This window comes from Macrobrachium nipponense, chromosome 35 (genome assembly GCF_015104395.2).
Source record: "Macrobrachium nipponense isolate FS-2020 chromosome 35, ASM1510439v2, whole genome shotgun sequence".
Classification (NCBI taxonomy): Eukaryota; Metazoa; Arthropoda; class Malacostraca; order Decapoda; family Palaemonidae; genus Macrobrachium; species Macrobrachium nipponense.
The window spans coordinates 33,453,309-33,474,394 of NC_061096.1; the positions used below are offsets into that span (position 1 = coordinate 33,453,309).

Sequence of the window (21,086 nt, forward strand, 5' to 3'; positions counted from 1 at the left end):
GATGAATCCTTCGGTCTTCTAAAGGTTAAGACTCATGAAGTAAGGGCAGTAGCAACGTCCCTGGCGTTTCAAAAGAATATGTCTCTCAGGAATATCATTGAGACTACATATTGGAGATGCAATTCAGTGTTTGCGTCTCATTACCTGAAGGATGTGAAAGTGACCTATGAGAAATGCTTCTCTCTCGGTCCTTTTGTATCAGCAGATACAGTTCTTAAATGTACATAAACCCTCTTGTCAGATATGTGCTTGGTTTCCTATTAGCAAGCGTACTGATGTCGCACGGGCGGCTGGTGTCATTGCTGGTAGGGGACCAGGGATATGTATGGCTAGTAGGGGGGTACAAAATTTTTTTTTTTTGTTGTGTTTTGTTATAAATGAATGTGTGTTTATGTTTCAAGTTTTTGGTTGTTTGTAAGGAGTTTGGGGATAACTCCTTGCAATTTTAAAACTAACAATCGGTGTTGTGCTCCTTGAACAAGGTGTATTGTCATGTTAGTGGAATAGCACCCAATGACAAAGGCCTTTAGGCTCTGCCGAGTAAGTGGATAAGACCCCATTGGCAGACCCACAAGAACTCTTAGCCATAGATCAATATCTCGCTGAGGCTCTTGAGGCGAAGCAGACTCCTGGGCAGTAGCCACGAAGTCTTCCGCCTAATCAGGTAGGAACCAAGGTTTATTAATACCTACAACATATGTTGTTTACCTGTCTATTTCAGTAATTAGCTGTCTCTTACCCACCACCAATGGGTGCTAATCAGCTAAGTATATATCTGGCAGGGAAGTTGAATGTATAAAAATGATATTGTCATGATACAATAAAGTTTTATACATACTTACCTACGATTAATGGCCCACCCAGCCTCCCCGCAGGAGACAGGTGGAAGAGAAGAAATCTGATTAGAAAACGGGAATGGTTCCTAGTCCTGCCACCCAGGGCAGGGCGGTAGATCACCTGACCTACCGGTAGCGTGTGCCGCGAAATTTGAATCTCTGTCAGGGACGACGGAGTCTATAGCTAAGTATATATCTGTCAGGTAAGTATGTATAAAACTTTATTGTATCATGACAACATCATTTTTCCTAACTATACAAACCTGAGGTCCTTTTGCACATAGTCCCACCTTATGCCACCCCTCACTCTGCGTTTTTTGCTTGGGCCTAAAGCAAAAGTGATTCTTCGCCTCCCAGTCGCGCGGTGTGCGCACTGTCGGACAAGCAGTTAACCACCGAACTCCCTTGTTCGAAAGCTTACGACCATCCAGCTGCCGCTAGTTACCTTCCTATTGTAAAAGGACCTCAGGTTTGTATAGATAGGAAAAATGCAATTTTGGACAAATTGTCATATTTATATGGAATATGCAAGTGTAGCTGAATGGTGATGGTTGAGATGGAAATTGCAGATGTCCTGTGATGAAAGGGATCATTCTGTCATGGTTTTTAATGCTGTCAGCTCTGACCGGTTTTGAGTCTGTTGGGATTAGCAGCTGGAACACTGGCTGAAGAATTAAAATTTAACTTGCCCATGAAATCTAATTTCCATTGTAGTGTTGGTAGATCGATATTATCAGTTTGATTATCAGGGATTCCATGACCTTCATTTTGTATGGAGTTGTTTACAAAGCCATCTCAGCCATAATTATGGTATGACCAATATCCTTTGTGTGGGGAAAATCCCATAGTTCCCTTGAACCATATCTTATTGACTGTTTTTGCCCCAATATTTGAGTGAACTATTGATGAATTTAGGATAGCGAAAAATAAATGGTTTTCAAATGTGACTGGATAAAGTAATGGATCAGATGTTGATGAATTGTATAAAAGGGATTTTGACGTAGGAAAAATCTATTTCTGGGCGAGGAAGCCGTGTCGCTCCGTGAAATATGTCTCCTTTAGCACTATTTCTAGTAAAATATTGCTATAATACCAGAGAACTGCTATATTGGACATGTCAGAAACCTCTGACTCGCTCACCTATATAAAAGGTGTCGGTATAAAACTGGGGCGAGTGTTAAACACTACCACAGCCACCCCTCCAATTAGCCTTTTAGGCCTCATCAAAAGACCCTAAATACGGGGAGCCGACCCATAGGTCACACCCAGCTACCCCGTCGAAGGCGTCTGTGACGTCATACTTATCGATAGCATTGAAGCTTGGTGCATAGCAAGGGGGGGGAAAGAAACCAGGGGGGGATTTCACTGGGCGACACGGCTTCCTCGCCTAGAAATAGATTTTTCCTACGTCAAAATCCCTTTTCTGGGCTCAGCCGTGTCGCTCCGTGAAATTGTACCAGAGAAACACCAAGCTACATCCCTCTGAAATGAAATACAATATTAATTTGAACTCAGAAGGGTTAAAGAAACCAAAAATTAGTCTAGAATTGGAAAAATACAATTTATTATTTACAAAAAAAAAAACACCATATAGCAATAACATGTGTTAACAAAACACACACAATAAAATAATTACCAATAATTTGTATAAAAGTAACACTATACATCAATTCTAATAACAAAGACATTTGCTGAGGTAGGTAGAATGTTAATGAGGTTGGCATAATGGAAAAGATTCATATGACACAAGGACAGTACTATATTGATGTTGTAGCAGGAGACACTGGTCTCCCTACAGCTATTGCATGATATTTTAGATCCTCCAAAGACTTAAGGTAATGCTTTTGAAAACGGAGGGTGACTTCACCAAACCGGTATACTTCTTTAGATCATCAAGTTCATATATTTGAAGAAATTTACAGAAGTTGCTATAGCCCGAATGTCATGCACCTTGGGAAATGACCCTGGGCTGGCTTTCTTGATAAAATACAAAATCTGCTGCCTAATGCCCTTTAGAGATATCGTACCACCACCGTTTCTAATGAAAAGGGGGCCTTCGGAATAGGTAGATGTTCTAGATAAATAGTCCTTAAGAATCTTAACAGGACATAAAGATGGATCCTGCGGAAGCGGAACAATCTTCCATGGGGACCACCTAACCAAAGGGTCTTCATTCTTAGCCAGAAATTCTTTATTTGGCGAAAGCAACACGTCACCCGAGGAAAGGAACTCTATATGCCCTTGGTCCCTAGATAAAGATGACAGCTCCGAAATCCTGGCACCTGAAGCCAGACTCAATAAAAACAGCGTCTTACGCAAAAGGGTTTGGTAATCACATTTGAAGTTGTCTGTTTCCGAGGCCAACCTGAGAACATCGTTAAGAAACCATGACACTGACGACGGCCTGTGAATGGGCCGCAGGCGTGCACATGCCCTTGGGATTGAGGTGAAATAAGACTCAGTTAGATTTATACCAAACCCGAGAAGAAAAATCTTTTTCAGAGCTGACTTAGTGGTTGTTATTGTGGCAGCTGCCAAGCCTTGTTCGAACAGAGTCCTGAAGAAGGTTATAGCCACGTTCATTGTCATTACCTTGATATTTGATTCCCTGAGAAAAGTAGACAACTTCTTAACTGCTGAATCATACTGGCGAAGTGTAGATTCCCTTTTGTCTGACTCCAAGAACAAAATGTTCTGTGGATCAATGTCCCCTACTCTCCTACCCGCAAACTTCATGAAATCCATAAAGTTAGGGTTTTGTGAAGACCTGAGGAATCGAACACAGTCCTCGTTTGAACTTGTTGCGACAGCCTCAAGTCCGGGAGAGGGTGAGGACGAAGACCTAGTTCCAGGAGAAGGGGAAACCAATTGCTCTTGGGCCAGTGAGGAGCTATGAGAGCCACCTGACCTTCGAAGGATCTCAACTTGTGCAGCACCTTCAGGAGAAGGTTCACTGGAGGGAATAAATAAACCTTCCTCCACTGGTTCCAATCTATACTCAGGGCGTCCGTAGCGTTTGCCAGAGGGTCCAGATTTGGGGCTACGTAACAAGGCAGCTTGTGGTTTGCCTCTGTAGCAAACAGATCTACTTCCAGATCCGGTACTTTCCTGCAAACCCTCTTGAAGGATTCCTGGTCCAGTGACCATTCTGACTCCAGGGGGACTGACCGAGACAGTGTGTCTGCCACTACATTGTGGACTCCTGCCAGATGGGTAGCCGATAGATGCCAGGTGTTTTTGGCTGCTAGAGAAAAAATTGCTATCATCACGTGGTTCACGTGACTTGACTTTGAACCACCTCTGTTTATACAGTGTACCACTACCGCACTGTCGAGAACCAACCTGATATGAGTCTTTTTCGGAGGACGAAGCCTTTTTAAAGTCAGAAACACTGCCATAGCTTCCAGGATGTTGATGTGAAGCTTTTGGAACTGAAGTGACCAAGTTCCCTGAACCTTCTCGTGTTGTGAATAACCTCCCCAACCTGTCAGTGATGCGTCCGTATGAACCACTAGGGATGGGGGAGGGAACTGCAACGGTAACTCTTTGGCTAGGTTTGCGGCCTTTGCCCATGGGCGCAGACGTTTCCTGAGAATCAGAGGTATCCGGGCGAACTTGTCCCGACACTTGGCGTTGGCCTTTGAACGCCAAACTCGATTGATGTTCTTGAGCTTGGCTTTCAACAGAACGTCTGTTACCGAGGCAAACTGGAGCGAGCCTAGGATCCTCTCCTGATTCCTTCTCGAAGTCTTTTTGCATTTTAAGAATTGTCTTGTTGCCTTGGCAATCTCCTTCCTCTTCCCTGCTGGAACAGAAAGAGTGTGTGAATCCAAGTCCCAATAGATACCTAGCCACTGGAACTTGGACTCCGGAGTCAACCGGGACTTGGCCCTGTTGATCTTGAACCCTATATATTCCAGGAAAGACATGACCTTCTCCGTGGCTTTCATACACTTGTCTTTGTCCATCTCCCAGATTAGCCAGTCGTCTAGGTACGCCACCACCAATATACCCTGAGACCTTAGCTCCTGCACCACTGCCTCCGCCAGTTTCGTGAAGACCCTTGGGGCTATATTCAGCCTGAAGGGCATCACCTTGAAGGAGTAGGCTTCTTTCCCTAGTTTGAAGCCCAGGAATGGTCGGAAGTGCCGAGCTATCGGGACATGATAATAGGCGTCTGTAAGATCTATAGAGGTGGTGACGGCCCCACAGGGAAGTAAGGTCCGTACCTGAGAGATGGTCAGCATTTTGAACTTGTCGCAACGAATGTACAAGTTTAAACGGGACAAGTCTAAGATCACCCTCCTTTTGTCGGTCCCTTTCTTTGGGACACTGAATAGACAACCCTGAAATTTCAAGTTCTTTGTCCTGGAGACTGCTCCCTTCTGGAGAAGGTCCTTGGAGTAATCCATCAACTCTTGCATTGGTTCCTGATAGAAGGTGATGGGTGGAGGAGGACCCTTGATCCAACTCCAGCCTAGGCCCCTGGATACTATGCTTTTCGCCCAACTGCTGAACCCCCAACGATGTCGAAAGAGGTACAGCCTGCCTCCTACCTGAGAAACTTCATTGAGATGCTGAGGGTCGGGATCCTCTTCCTGACCTTGCACCTCTAGCTCGCCCTTGGGCTTTTCCAGATGCCCATTCAAACATATTCTAAATCCACTAAGATTGAAGCCAACCATGATCTTTTCTGAGACATCATGATATCTTAGGAAATGGCAGAAATGGGTTCCTGTATATTGTTAATGCATATTTTGTTTTTATAATTTAAAAGTGTAGGAAAGGAACTTTACCGTCTTTTGCGTTTTCAGTTTTAATTTAACAGTTTATCAACGACAAGGGGAAAATATCTTCATATGGCCATAATTTCTTATAAAAGATAACATATCAGCACTTGGGACTATATAGTAAATAATAATTGTATGTCTAGACTAACATTTAATGATATGCAGAGATATTTTAAGCTATTAAGTTTTTGTATGAAATCTGTTTATTATGTGGGAAGTTTCTAAGAAGATATTTGGGTAGTTTGTACATTAATGAACCCCTGCCAGATATTATGGGTTGTGTTTTTTAAGACTATAGACGTAGGGGAGAGAAGGATTGATTACCTTGATTGATTCCTAGAATCCAGTACCTTTTCAGTAACCTCCTATATCTCTGATTTATTGAAGTGTAGCAAATTTTGTTAGATATTTTAATGTGTATAGATCTCTGTCATTAATAGTTCATAAGCTGTATTACTGTACTATTTCTCTGTATAAGTTTATGTATGATTTTTCAATGTTAAAATGTTTAACTGAAGCATAGAGTAATATCCAAATCATTTAGGACCTCTCATTGTTCATACCATGTTTCTTGATGTGCCATTAACAGATAAGTTGTTCATACGCGGAACAAACCCTCGGTCTTAACAATTGGATCATTCTCTTTTGCCAGTTGGAAACTGGTGAAAAGCAATCAAAGATTGTAAAGCAAGGAATCTGCAGCATCTGACAACTTTTTCATCCACCTATTCTGCCCAGATCTTATTCATTTACCTCTGCATTTTGTTCCCAGTGTGATGACTTTTGTGAATCTCAGGTTTCAAGATATGTTTACTCCTCAAAGTGAGTTCCTTGCCATGGTACATGAGTTAGTTGCTGCTGCCAGTGCTAATCCTTCACCCCCCACCCCCCAAAATTCTTATTGCCTGGTTTTGTCCCTGCTCATGTTGCTGCACTGCCCAGTGGTGTTTCTATTACCCTTGCTTTGACCTTGTTAGCTACTGGATTGTTTTTTATCCATCTACTTCTGGGTACTTCATGACCCTGTGTTTCCAACCTGTGCCGTCATGTGTTTGTTCTTAAGTAGCTGCATGTGATTATCTGTACTCAATAAGCTCCTTATACCCAGGTGTTCCGGCTTTTAATCTACTAAGTACTTGGCCATTGTAGCCTTATGTGTGATCTCTTGCCATGCTAACTCTCCATTCATCTACCCCTGGTCTTGCAGGTCTTGACCGTCGCTCATTCTTTGGGTTCTCAGACTGGCCTTGTAGGCCAATGCTATTCTTCGCAATGACAAGTAAGCCTCTAGCTCCAAGCAATTGAGCTCCCTTTGGCTAAGTCCTACTGTAAAGTCATGATTCAAATGGTTGATCTTGGCTCAAGTTGAGGGAGGGTATGACAATCCCATGAAAACGGTGTCAGATTGTTGTATACTTCTCCAAAATGAACGGCTGCTTAAGATATATCCCATTTGAGGATGCACATCACAGGCTAATCTCCCATTGTTGACAGTTTATTGCCTAACAATTTTAAAGTTAAAGGTTTTGTTACTAGTGTGTGTTGCTTTCAGTGATAGTTGCACACCATGCCTGACTGGTTCTGTTTGTGTCAAACTGTCCTTGTTCATTACTTACCTGTTGCAGTACCATCCCTGATGGTAGAGCTCTGCAGAACAAGCCTGAATCACTAGGTCCTGATGTACTGCTCTGCTCACCATGGTCCTGGAACCTCAATACCATTTTCACAGTAGTAATTTCGACTCCCATGAATTTTTTATTTGGCCTGATCAGACAAGAACTTGTGTTGCTCAAGCCTCTGATCACTAGGTCTAGGATGTTGTTCATTACTCTTTGGTCCCAGCATGGTTGGTACCTGGATCTCATTCAGTCGCTGATAAACAACTCAGATCCTTGTTGACATGGAAGAACCACTTCAAGCAACCTTGCCTCCACTGGCTGTACATGGATAACCATGCACCCTGAATATTCATGTCATGAGGTTATGGAGCGGTCTTAGGTGCTGACATTTTTCAGAGGTCATCGCTGTTGTGGTTGCTCATTCCTGTTGATTCTGCATTGGTGTAATGAGATGGGCGTAAATACTTTTGGTATCACAATTGCCGTGGTGTAGACTTCTCATTGACCAGCATGTACAAAAGTAGTCGTTAGTGTTGGCAGTCAAAGGATTTTGGGGCTGCTTTAAGGATATGGCTTCTAGGGCTATCAGGAGGCTTTTCTATCATCAGAAGGAACCTCACATATATGTAGCCTCTAAAATATGACCTTTTTATTAAGTAATTATCAGGGCTTCTTTCAAACTCCTGAGGAATGAATGGTGGACTTTCTGTTAGATTTTTCATCCTGTGTTTGGCAACATCACACAAAACCAGTTAGTCATTCTGTAACCAGTATCTGACTATGTAGATGATGATCTTCTCCCAGTGGAAGCCAATCAGCACCATCCTAGGAGGACCAGGCACCAGAATGGCAGGGATTCCATACCTTTTTATATATGTATCAGCCAAAGAAAAACTTGTTGAGTGCCTCCATATTGGATTTCTTATAGGAAGAAGCAGCATGTTTGGGAATGATAGTGTTTGACTTAGGGCCCCTCCACTTTTCTGGCTTTCAAGAGAAGTATTGAGATTATAGTTATAGTGAATGCAGAGTTGTGCAGATGCCAGTTGACTTTTACTACCTTTTACCTTTGATTTATTGTGAATACTATAGGTTTGTATTAGTTGTGGTGGGTCAAGTTTTACTGTCAGCAGATATTCTGCATTCTTCCTTTTTCTCCTCCTAATCATATCCCCTTTTCTCCTCCTAATCATATCCACCACTCATGTATGTTTTATTCTCAGAAGTTTTAGTTTGTAGGGTTATGGACATCTGTCTCTCCACTGAAAGGTTAATTGACCTTTGAATAATTTTGGTTTACATAGTTTTCAACTGCTTACAGTGTCCCTTGAGGATCTGTCAGATTTTAATCTACTTTGTCTTTAAGTGACTCGCTACATCCATTAAGTCTTTTTCAAAGGTTGAGTACTTCCACTAATGAAGCCCATGTTTAAATTGTCATTCTGGCTTAGTTTGATTGATGGGCTTGGTGGCAACAATTTAGTATTAACAAGGAACATTTTTATACAAACCATTAATTATATATTAAGTAGGCCACCTCTTGTCCCCTCATTCTTATGCTGTTTATTTCCTCTTATGGTCCATAAGTGCAAGTGCAATCATACAGTAGCTCCTAACCTTTCCACTGATTTCATCTCTAGGACATCAGAATTGGTGTGTCAGGGATATTACAACTTTGAGCTGGGCTTTGAATGACTGAAGGGTTTGTATAAAAAACTTTCACTATATAACCAATTTTATTATGCTTTGTCAAGTCGTCCTGTAGTAATTGTTCATATACGGAACAAACCTTCGGTCTTAACATTAGGATTTACTAGGGCCAAGCTGGAAACCGGTAGAATTAAAATTACACTTGTGAGATCCAGGGACTATTGGCATCTATACCAGGTCACGGGGCATGTATACCCAGAATGCCCACGGCTACCTGTGACCCACCAGTTATTTTCCTACCGCCTTTAAGATAAGACGTGTTACTGTCTATCTGATTTAAAGCCGGTTTTTCAGTTTGCCCGTTCTTTATCCATTTCATTTTTCATTTCTTATTACCTTTTCTTTCTCCGAGTGTGCTCAGTGTGAGGAAAGAGTGTATAAGTGGTATGATGGAGAATTTTGCCTCAACATCGGGATCGTCTACCGTTTCGAAGAGGAGACAAAGGAAATGCCCAGGAGTCGGTGGCTTTCCATGTTCTAGGTTTCTAACTTCGGTGTCGACGGATCCTCATCCAACGTGTAGTAGGTGCAGGGAAAACGTTTGTACAATTACTAATCCATGTTCTGTTTGTCGCGGTTGGTCAGTGGAACAGTGGAAGAAGTTCTATGAGAAAAGCCAATACAAAAGGAAGGTGGTGACGCCATCTTTGGATGACCAAACCTTACCGGCTTCTTTTGTATCGGCAATAAACCAGGCTGCTCCATATGTTTCACACCTGCTTTTGATTTGTCTCATACCCCTTCGGTTTCTCTTAGCGGTTCAGTATCGGAAACGTCAGGAGGGGCCTTGGGTAATTTTATGAATAATATGCACTCTCCTTTGTTCCCAGCAAGTAGAGGGGGAGATCCGCCATCTTTGTTCCAGGCTCCTGCTCCTCAAGCGCATAGGTTGGATGGTACGTGGTCAGCGCTAGGCCTACCAGGCGTACCAACCTTGGATGGTCTGCTTGCGCATTATATGGCGTCACGGTTCCAGCAGGGTCCGGCAGCGCTGAATGTTCCTCATCCCCCGGGCTTGCAATTTATGGGAATTTATGCCGCGGCTTCGCCATCAAACTCAGTGTTTACAGCGATGCAGAACGTGGGAGGTAGTTTGGCAGCAAACGTGCGGTTGCCAGCAGAAACCTCTTGGTCTCTCCCTGCGAGAGGGATGACGTCACAACAAACGTCACACACCGATATGGCAGGCGTGATGACGTCACAGACTGCTTCTTGGCCTATTTCGCTGCACCCAGACGCTAATACGCCTTCTGACCCGTCAATGCAAACTGTAATGCAGAAATTACAGGATATATAGAAGAGAATGAATAAGAGAGACAAAAAGAAAAAGTGTGATTCGCCTTCTTTGTCTTCTTCCTCTAGTTCGGCGTCATCGCTAAGTCCGATAACATCACGGCGAGCGCCAGTCAAGCGTTGGAGGAGGATTCGGGAGTTCCTGGCGGATCCTCAGGCTAGGAGGAGAAGAATCAATTCTTCCTCATCTTCGGACCAAGACTGTCATATCCAAGTCAGCAGGAAGGTCGGGAAGTCAGTGGCTATTAAGCACAAGGTTAGCAGACGAAGCCGTTCGCAAGAATCCGAACAAGCGAGAGAGGCGACGGCCGACGGACTAGCGGCCGATGCGGAGTTGCCAGTTCGGATCGCAAAAACTACGATACCGCCGGTAAAATCGACGTTGGCGGCGAAAGGTGCAACAGAGGATAGAATGCAGGTCCCAGTTTCGCCCGTAAGGCCGTTCAAAATACATACGAAGGACGATAAGGCTCTTATTAAAAGTACGAGAAATAGGAGTTAGCAACCTCGGCGGATACGTTCGTGGAAGGCAGTGTCCGTCTGGATGAAAGGTCGAGGCCGAGTTCTCCGAGCTCATAAACGATGCCAATACTAATAGAGACGAAGTTATATCTGTCTTAAGGGAGCCTTCATCTTGGAGATCTAGACGAGATTCTTGCTCTAGATCCGTGAGCAGAGAAAGAGTGAGGTGTTCTCGTTCCCCTGCTGACTATCCGGGATCGAGCCAACAGCGGCCAGCAAAGATCAAAGAGACCGCGGCCGTAAGGGCAGGTGGCTGTGGAATTCCGGGCCGTCTGTCAGAAGATAGGGGCGAGACAACATCCCTTGTGACGGAGAGTGGTACATTAGAGCCGGAGGAAGGAGAAAACCAAGAGTTTCTGGCCTCGTATGCAGAGGTGATTGATTTGATTCGTCAATTCAATAACCTTTCGGAGAAGACAGAAACACCAGCCGGTATGCTTCCGCCTGGAATTGACATGGCATTTGGATTAAAAAGGGATACCAAGGTGTCGTATGAATTGCCTTGTTCGAGTCATGCGGAGTCGGTCTTGCAACACGTAAACGCAAAGATTGCAGGGAGGGATAATTCCTTAAGATCTAATAGATCATTTAAATTTATTCCCCCTCCAATGATAAAGCAAAGGAAATATTATACGACACCGAAGGTCCCTTTGCTGTCTAGACAAGTGAACCCTAATGTTGTAAGATTAAGGCCTGGATTAACCTTGGATCAGGTTAAAATGGAGTGCCCTTCGATGACGTACCAAGAGGCTGCTACGTTAGAAGCAACAGCTTCTGTCTTTCAGGCTGCTTCTTGGTTAGACCTTTGGTCAACAGCAGTGGCGAAGATTGCATCCTCGGAAGTAACAAGAAAAGTAGTGATGAACCATTGTTCATTAGATTACTACAGTCAGGTTCCAAGGCGATTACGTACCTGACAAATGTAAGTGCCAATGTTTGGGCAAATATCCTGCTAATGAGGAGAGATGCAGCGTTGGCTAGACTAAGCCGCAATGTGGATTTGGATTCCCTGTTAGCAATGAGGAACGGGGATATCTTGGAATCGCAACTGCTGTTGCCAGAGGTCATACTGGAAGAGGCGATAGATAGAAGAAGGATGGACACTAACGATAGGTTGGTGCAACAGGCAGTTAGGAAAACGTCTAACAGTCAAGCTACTCCTTTGGAGGGAAGACAGCAGCAAATATCTCGAAAGAAGACAGTGAGACATAACATCCCTAATAGAGTCACAAGACCCTCTTCCCCAAAGAGGCTAACTCATCGGCCCTTTCACAATAGAAACAACAGAGGAAGGGCAATAGGGGAAGAGGGAGCTCAAGAAGATAGGATGGGCGCCTCCCATCACTCGGCCACACCAGGGGGGGGTTGCCTGGCAAATCACTGGAAGGTTGGTGGCAGGAACTAGGGGCAGAGCAGTGGGTGGTGGATGTTCTCAGGATCGGGTAGGTTTGATCCGTTCGAGGTAACCCCGCCCCTGACAGATCAGCCATTACCCCCCAACGCTTACGCCCATTAAACACAAATCTCAGAAGGACCCTAACCTATTCTTCAGGATGAAGTGAAGATTGATGGAAAAAGTAGCTGTGCAACAAGTATGCAGTCCGTCTAAAGGCTTCTACAGCAGGATTTTCCTGGTACCTCCCAAAGCCAACGGGGAGTGGAGGACAGTAATAGACCTGTCAACGCTGAATTTGTTAGAAGGAAAATCAGTTTCAAGATGGAAACTCCAAAAACGGTTCTACAAGCAGTCAGGATCGGAGACTTTATGCTGACAGTTGATCTAAAGAACGCATACTTTCAGATACCAGTCCATCAGTCTTCAAGGAAATTTCTCCGCTTCAGGCTTGCAGGGAAAGCTTTCGAATTCAAGGTCCTGTGCTTCGGATTGACAACGTCTCCTCAAGTTTTTGACAAGAGTGTTCACTCTCGTGTCGACGTGGGTGCATGCTCAGGGGGATCAGGCTAATAAGATATCTGGACGATTGCTGGTGATAGCGAAGTCCAGGGAGAATTACTCAGGGACAGGGCGACCCTCCTGCAGCTTTGTCACAGCCTAGGTATTGTGGTAAATCAGGAAAAGTCGCAGTTGGATCCAAGTCAACGTTTGGAGTATCTAGGGAATGGTGATAGACACAACCACAAGCAAAGTATTTCCACAGAACCAAAGAATAGAGAAATAACAAACCAGTGGTGAATGCCTTTCGGGTCTGGGAATACAGACACCGCCAGCCAAGGCAGTGGCAGGTGTGCTGGGAATCCTAACCTCCCTGGAGAAGCTAGTACCACAAGGTAGGCTACACCTTCGGTCCCTACAATGGAGGATGAAGGAGTTTTGGTCACCAATAGTAGATCACCCGTACGAGCAAATTCCCTTGTCGGCAGAAGTGAGAAAGACTTGCTGTGGTGGGTGAACGACGACAATCTGACAGTGGGTGTCCCCCTTCAACAATCCTCTCCAGACCTCTTGCTGTTCTCGGATGCGTCACTAGAAGGCTGGGGAGCCCATATGGAGGAGTTGATGGTGTCAGCAAAATGGAGTTGCAAGGACAGAGAACTCCATATAAACGCTGGAGTTAAAAGCAGCGTTTCTAGCTCTACAGGGATTCAGGGAGAGAGTAAAGGGACACTCAGTGGGTATTGATGTCAGGACAACACACAGTAGTAGCTTATATAAACAAGCAAGGAGGCCTAGTTTCTCGGCAGTTACATGTGATGACAGTTCAACTTCACCAGTGGGCTATAGAGAACCTGGTAGCACCCAGGGCGCCAGGTATATTCCGGGAAAAAGAAACATAGTGGCCGACAAGTTGAGCCGCAGGGATCAGATTCTGGGAACGGAGTGGTCCCTGCACAAGTAGTGGACAGGATGCTCATGTTGTGGAAGGACCGATCTAGACCTATTCGCAACCAGGTACAACAAAAAGTTGGAAGTGTATTGTTCAGTAGTCCCAGACGCAGAGGCAGTAGCAGAAGATGCGCTATGACACCCCTGGGACAATCTGGACGTGTACGCATTTCCTCCATTTTGTCTAATCCGTCAGGTTCTGAACAGGGTAATGCGGTCTCAGAACCTCAAGATGACCCTGGCGGGTAGCCCCCCGTTTATGGCCGAAAGCAGAGTGGTTTCCAGACCTACTGGAACTCCTAGTAGATGTGCTGAGAGAGTTACCCCCATGGAGCAACCTACTGTGTCAGCCGCACATGGAGAGGTACCACCAGTCGGTGAAGTCCCTATCGCTTCACGGGTGGAGACTGTCAAGTATCTCCTCCGAGCGAGAGGGTTTCGCAGAAAGCAGCAACTCCAGATGGCAGGAAATATCAGAAAATCATCTGCGACAGTATACCAAGGAAAGTGGTCAGCATACTGTGATTGGTGTTGTAGAGGGAACTTTCTCCACTCGGTACCACTATTCAGCAGTTAGCAGACTTTCTGATATATCTCAGACAGAAAAGCATATGTCTGTATCTGCAGTGAAGGGGTACAGGGCGCTCTAGCTCAGTCTTACAAATGAAAGGAGTGGACATTTCGTCTTCATGGGAGTTTGGCCATGCTGATGAGGAGCTTTGAACAGTCATGCCCCCAAAGGAGCTAAAAGCCCCAGATTGGGATCTGACCAGGGTAACTAAGTAGTCTGACAAAACCCCCCTACGAACCACTAAGGGCAGTCCACGGATAGAGCTGACCCTGAAGACAGTCTTCTTATTGGCCTTGGCTTCAACCAAAAGGGTGGGGGAGCTACATGGCCCGTCATATCTCATAAAGCACTTGAGAGGTTGGAAGTCAATGGTATTGAGTTTGTCCCAGAATTCGTGGCCAAGGACAAACCCAACAATAGTAGACGGCAGATTCGACTCCTTTACCATACCTTCCTTGGCTGACTTTGTAGACAATGACAAAGATGAGTGCTCCTGTGCCCCGTCAGGGCACTAAGGGAGTACTAAACGAGAACAGGCACCTCAGGCCGGGGTGCCGGAGGTTGTTCGTAAGTACAGGACGGAACAAGAAGGAAGTGTCCAGGAATACAATATCGTTTTGGCTAGGGAGACGATCAGAGATGCTTATATGGCAGAAGACAGAGGGTCAGATAGCCAGGTGGGAGCTAGAGCTCATGACATCAGGGGCTTGAGTTGCTTCTCTGGCATTTAAGAAGAAACATGTCTGTGGATAGAATTCTGAAAGCTGGTGTGTGGAAACGCCAAACAACTTTCACCTCATTTTATTTGAAAGACGTTGCCCATAGATCCTTGGACACTTTTTCCTTGGGTCCAGTGGTGGCAGCCCAACAAGTGATATAGCTCATCCAGTGCCCCTGGCGGGTCAGTTTGCGTCTAGTCTAAGATGAAGGTATGAAAGTAGAATGAATGGGATGACGTCTTTTTTCTTTACTACTTTCTTCCTACTCCTTTAACTACGGGCAATATGAAGGAGTAACCGTCATGTGCTGGAACGGACTAGATGCAGTGAGGTGGTCAGCCATACTGTGAAGCTATCTTAGGTTATGATATACTTTTCAGTAGCAACACACCCCTCTAGATAATAGGGAAAAGAGGGGTGAAGGTGGATCCAGTTGCAAGGGACAGGAGTAAAACAATAGAATGGTATCTACACCCAGTGGGGGAAAACCAATAGATCCGCTTATATCTTTGGTTCTAGGTTCATTGTCCATTCTCTTAGAATTTCCCTATATATTCGGAAATGGATAAGGTGGCAAACTCCCAGTCAGTTGTAGAGACATACCTCCCTCCAATAAGTAAGTCTATCCTAATGTTAAGACCGAAGGTTTGTTCCGTATATGAACAAATACCAAATTGGTAACTAATTTGTATTTTTCATAACTAACAAACCTGAGGTCTTAACAGGTAAAGGCCCACCTTGAACCACCCCTCTAGCAGTATAAACTGGGTGAGAAATATAACTGGTGGGTCACAGGTAGCCGTGGGCATTCTGGGTATACATGCCTTGTGACCTGGTATAGATGCCAATAGTCCCTGGATCTCACAAGTGTAATTTTAATTCTACCGGTTTCCAGCTTGGCGCTAGTAAATCCTAATGTTAAGACCTCAGGTTTGTTAGTTATTAAAAATACAAATTAGTTACAAATTTGGTATTTTTCTCATCATGAAAAATAATCTTGTCAAATTGCATAAGTTATGAATCTCACCTGGGTAATACTGTTAAAACTGCTTTGTAATAATGATGTAAGTATATGTCGGTGTAAAGTTTGTTTGCTTGTATATTAAATATGTATTAGAAATTTATGCTTAAGTATTAGGCTTTTATAATGAGAGCCTAGGAGGTTCTTTAAACCTTTCTCAAAATCTTAATATATTGTAACAATAAAATCAAGGGTAATCATAGTCATTCTAAATGTTTTAAATGTTGAAATCTAACAGTAAGTTTTTTCTTCATTTACAGAATGCTTTTAGCCTTCTTGCATATACTGATCCATGGAACAGTCCGGTAGGTTGGCAGTTAGATCCTCTACAACGAGAACCAGTTTGTCAGTCCTTAAACTCAGCAATTTTAGGTAAGATACTTATTAGTTTGAAAATAGTTTTCCCAGAAAAGTCATTAGCAATATTACGTTTATTAAAGAATTTAATTCCTTGCATTAGAATGAGTGTACATCTTTATGGATCTTTAGAGACATTGAAGAGTACAAGACAAAAAATCAAGTGTTCATACAAAAGCTGAGTACCGGAAGGATTCAATTAAGATCATTTTCTTGCTATTCCATAACAAGAACTAGAATGAAGACTAAAGCTGTTATATCAGAAGAATTTTAGGTCAGGATTGATGACCATTAAGGATCAGGACACCTTAATAATGTTATGATGATGTCAGCATTGTAGGATGGTGAATCAGATAGTAACAAATTAAAGCAGATGAAGTCCACTTTAGGATCATGACTCAGTTCTGGTTTGTGAACATATTTATTGTGAATGCCAAAATTTTTTAAAGAAGCTTGACAAGCAGCCGTACTTCCTGAGGATCCATGCCAAGCCCAAGATGCTTCAGCTGAAGTGCCTGGATTGTATCCAGCATGGTCTCAGAGGTCAGGGATTTTTGCAAGGTCATGGCTATCAGTATCCTGGTGGCCTTCAACCAGCATGCTTTAAGTGAAACTAATTTCTTAATTGTGTAGTGAGAGGTAAATTAATCCAATCAGGTTCCACTAGTATATTCTTATTACTTTCCCCTGAAGAAGTTGATTCAGCATTTTCAGAGGTCTCTCCAAAATACTGTATAAATCTTTTCAAGATTTGTTATTGCTGGACATTAAACCAAGACAGTCTACTACTATTAGCATCTTCGAGGTGTAGCAAGCTACATGCACTGCCAGATAGTTATGCACACCAGAGGCTGGTCCAGTTTGTTGTTTGTTCATGGTTTTGTGTGCAAGAATCAAACTTCTGGTAATAATGATCCTGCAACTGCTCCTTTCACCATTCCTTCCTTGCTGTGAGCCTCTGATAATGAGGATTTTCAGCTTAATCTATGAGGGCCACTTGTCTTTACCTGCAGAAAATTAAGGGCCTTAGAGATAACAACTCAAGGTTTATTGTTTCTACATGATAGCTGAAGCAACAAGAATTGTGGTTTGCAATTTTGTTATGGCTAAAGCAAGTTATTCTCAGAGCACATAGGGACATATCAGACGATGAGGTTTGAAGGTGAGAGGGAGTGCACACGACTAGGAATGTATGTTCTAATTCATATTAAGCGTAATATTGGTAAGTAGTCAATTTTGAATGCACTTTTCCAGGAGTGTCATTCTACTTTTGCTGAAGTTTATCAGAGATGTTATGCATAAATGGTGGGTTGGATTTATACTTTTTGGGAAGTCATGGTAGGGAAATTTTTACATATGAAAAAGGTGCTGACAGTGTTCTTTTTCTTTGCAAATTCATCCTCAATTTTTTTTGTTAATACCATGAAAGAGACAATCTACTGGGGTTCTAGCACATCATCTGACATGAATGGTAGGGTGATGTATTCTGTAGGCCTAGATTCTATATTTGTAATTTCTGAATTGTATCTTTGATGTTTACTAATTTGTTTAAATTAAGTAGCTCATTGAGCATCCGTTTTAGTTTTTAAAAGGTGGAAATCAGAGAAATTACTTGTTACATTGATGCGTCGTGGTACTGTATTTATATAGTTATGTATATATACAATTGAATATTTAATGGTTTTTTTATAAGTGTATGCTTACTAACTTGACCATTCATTTCTGTTTTCTGTGATCATTTTTTCCTTTTAAATAGGTGTTTGAGTAATGAAAGGTCTGCTCAGAGTTTGAGTGTTAGTGGTGTGAAATATTGTTTCCTACTTTTGTTTTCAGAGTCTCATCAGTTACCAAGAAGACCTCCCCTTGAGATCTGTGTGGCACATACCAAACAGCTCATCAAACTCATGTCTCGTTCGGGTCTTGGATCGTGTGCCTTTGCTAGCGTGGATTCAATACTTGGAAGCCAGCAGTGACAGTCCATGAGCAGGCCCTTGACTTCCTTCTCAGGGGCCTCCAAGCATTATATCTCATATTTTGGTCTGAATTCTAGAACTTTGTTTGGGCGTTGCTGTACCAAATCCAGATCACAGTTAGTCAGTGATATGTTTTGGAAACAGTGAAATCACTGCTTAAACACTGACTGGATGTGGCAAGCTCAAGTGACTCTAGAATTTGGAACTGTAATATTGCTCCGGCGTCAGGGAATTGCTTCAAAGACCTCAGTCAATTCAAAGTGAAGGATAGCCTTTTCCTTTTTGGACAACTGAAGGTTTTGTAAATATGCCAATTGTTGTTTTTTTGACTGTAGTCAGCCACCCAAGCTCTCTCTCTGTGTAATGAAATGTTATGAGGATAATGGTTTATTGTATTAATATACTTATGAAGTACAATATGTATGAGAAATCCCTTGGAATTGGTTCTGTAGCAAGCGACTGTGATGTCTGCTAGCATGCGATGTTCCTGGGTATTTATTATAGGATGAAAAGTCCTTGATAGAAGACAGTGACAGTTATTTTGGCATGAAGTGGATTGTTTAATATTTGAGTACTGTAATATGACATTTGGTTAATGTTCATTTAAGGATTTTTTTTTTCTTGAATTTCAAGTATTTTTTACTGAGGTACTGTTTTATGTCTGCTTTGAAGCACAGATTTGTATTTGGTGATGCAGTAAGAATGCAGTCTTTAAAATATTTTAAAGTTAACAGATGTGTAGGAATAATGATCATTAGGAAACCTAGAAGTGCATTTGAAATTAGTTCTATTTTTAGTTAAGATTGCTTCGCCAGTTTAAAAATTTCAGTATTAGAACCTTTTTGTCTGTATCATTACTTGTTGTGGTGACAAAGAGCTGTAATCACAAGTGCTCTAGGCCCAGTCAGATGTTTATGAAGTAAATAATTTTGAGCTTTCCCTTGCAGATTAACCAACTCGGTGACTTTAAAAATACATTTAATCATGTGCTGTGTTTTTGGCAGAAAGATGGAAATTCTAGGAAGTGGTTATGTGATCTGGCTTTTTAAACAGAGGGAAAAGGACATTGGTTAGTATGGGCTTTTGATCTCTTAAATATAGGGGTGTCTATATTCTTCAGTTGTCAATTGATCTCGCCAAGTTATGAGTGCATGCTGGTATAGTTTGGTGCATAAAATCTAAAATATGTATACTGTATTTTGAATAACTTTATTCTCCAGGTTGGGTAAGTAGATGATGGGTTGACATTGGACCAATGCTAATTTGCCATCAAAATAGTGAGAGTGCCCCTACTGCTTTTACCCCATTTTTGTTGTGAATGGGTTCTCCTCATCAAACTTATGGAGAAGCAAAGGGATGAAAAGCAGTTTTGTTCCAGCCTAAATATGGATAGTCACTAAATTTCTATCAGAATGTTTTTGTTGGACATGAAAGTTAATTTATCCTTTCATATTTCCACGGCAGTTTTGATGCAGTCCTGAAGGTGGCAGATATTCACATTTTTTTTTTGGTAACGTGAGTAATTTTGTGCCAACAAAGGGTAGAATTTATGAGTCCAAATACGAAGCAAACAATAGAAGAAAGTAAGGAAACTTGCAATTAACAATTTCCTTGTCTCACTTCTATATCCAGTTCAGATTATTTTCCTTAATTATCCAAAGTAGTACAGGTAGACCTTCACTAATCTGACACTATTTGTACCTGAGGAACATTGGATTAGTAAAACTTCTGAGTGATAGAATTATCTCTACACATAATAGCCAAACACGTCATCATACCATTAAAATTTCACGTACATTATGTACCATACAATTTTGACCCCAGCCCCAATTGTAGTATGCTATACAGTATTTTGTATCAGATCATTTAACAATAATTTACCCAAAGTAATAGCATAAGCTTTTAACATAATAAATACATATAATTTAGTACTTTTATAAGTTATTATTTCAAGTTATAATTATATGCACTTAAAAATCAATAACAATAATTTTTTTTTTTTTTTTTTTTTTTTTTTTTTTTTTTTTTTTTTGCAAAATTTACATACAAAACAAAGAGGACATAAGCATTTAATGTACATTGAATAAACCACAGAAAAATGATGGACTATGATCCATACACTCATCAAGGTGACAGTTAATATAATGTAAGCTTTTAACATAAATACTATGATAGGGTCAGACGAAACACATATTATTAAAATTTTAACAAAAGTAATAAAAATATGTACTTGAATGAGGAACAATAAACATGGAACAAATAAGCATTTTATTCCCACCAAATAAACTTCAATAAAACATTGGACTGTAATTCACACACTTTGTGACAAGCTTTTAGCATATAATATACTGTATGGTATAACATATATGCTTTTTAAAATCAAGAAAGTATTGCAAAAGGAAAAACAATATAATTAATAGAAGTGGAAATATTATTACTAACACAATATTCACATTAACAATAATCAAATCTTGCAAGTGTTATTTTTGTTAGATTAGGTAGGGCTCACCAAACTAGATCTTTATAAAAATGGCCCATTTTAAAAACACGGTTGAGCAGATTATGATGTCTATTTAAACTTGCAAACACCAGCCAAGGACAACTCTGTAATTTACCAGTCATTGTTTCATCTCATCAGTTGACTACCTTCCCCTCACCCCTACTAAGAACCTTCCCCCCACCCCTACCAAGAACCTTCCTCCTACCCCTTACTAAGAACCTTCCCCCCACCCCTACTAAGAACCTTCCCTCCACCCCTACTAAGAACCTTCCCCCCACCCCTACTAAGAACCTTCCCTCCACCCCTACTAAGAACGGACACTGCTGTTTC

At 42.1% G+C, this 21,086-nt stretch overlaps 1 protein-coding gene across 1 annotated transcript in view; it reads left to right on the forward strand.

Annotated features, from left to right (window-relative positions):
• LOC135208568 (ran-binding protein 9-like) overlaps window positions 1–20,269 on the forward strand; it is a 116,146-nt gene extending 95,877 nt beyond the window's left edge. The window contains exons 11-12 of the mRNA XM_064240896.1: window positions 16,187–16,298; window positions 18,117–20,269. Of these exons, the coding sequence (XP_064096966.1) occupies window positions 16,187–16,298; window positions 18,117–18,256 (252 nt within the window). The 3' untranslated portion in view covers window positions 18,257–20,269. The remainder of the gene's footprint in view (window positions 1–16,186; window positions 16,299–18,116) is intronic.
• The last annotated feature ends 817 nt before the right edge of the window (window positions 20,270–21,086 follow it).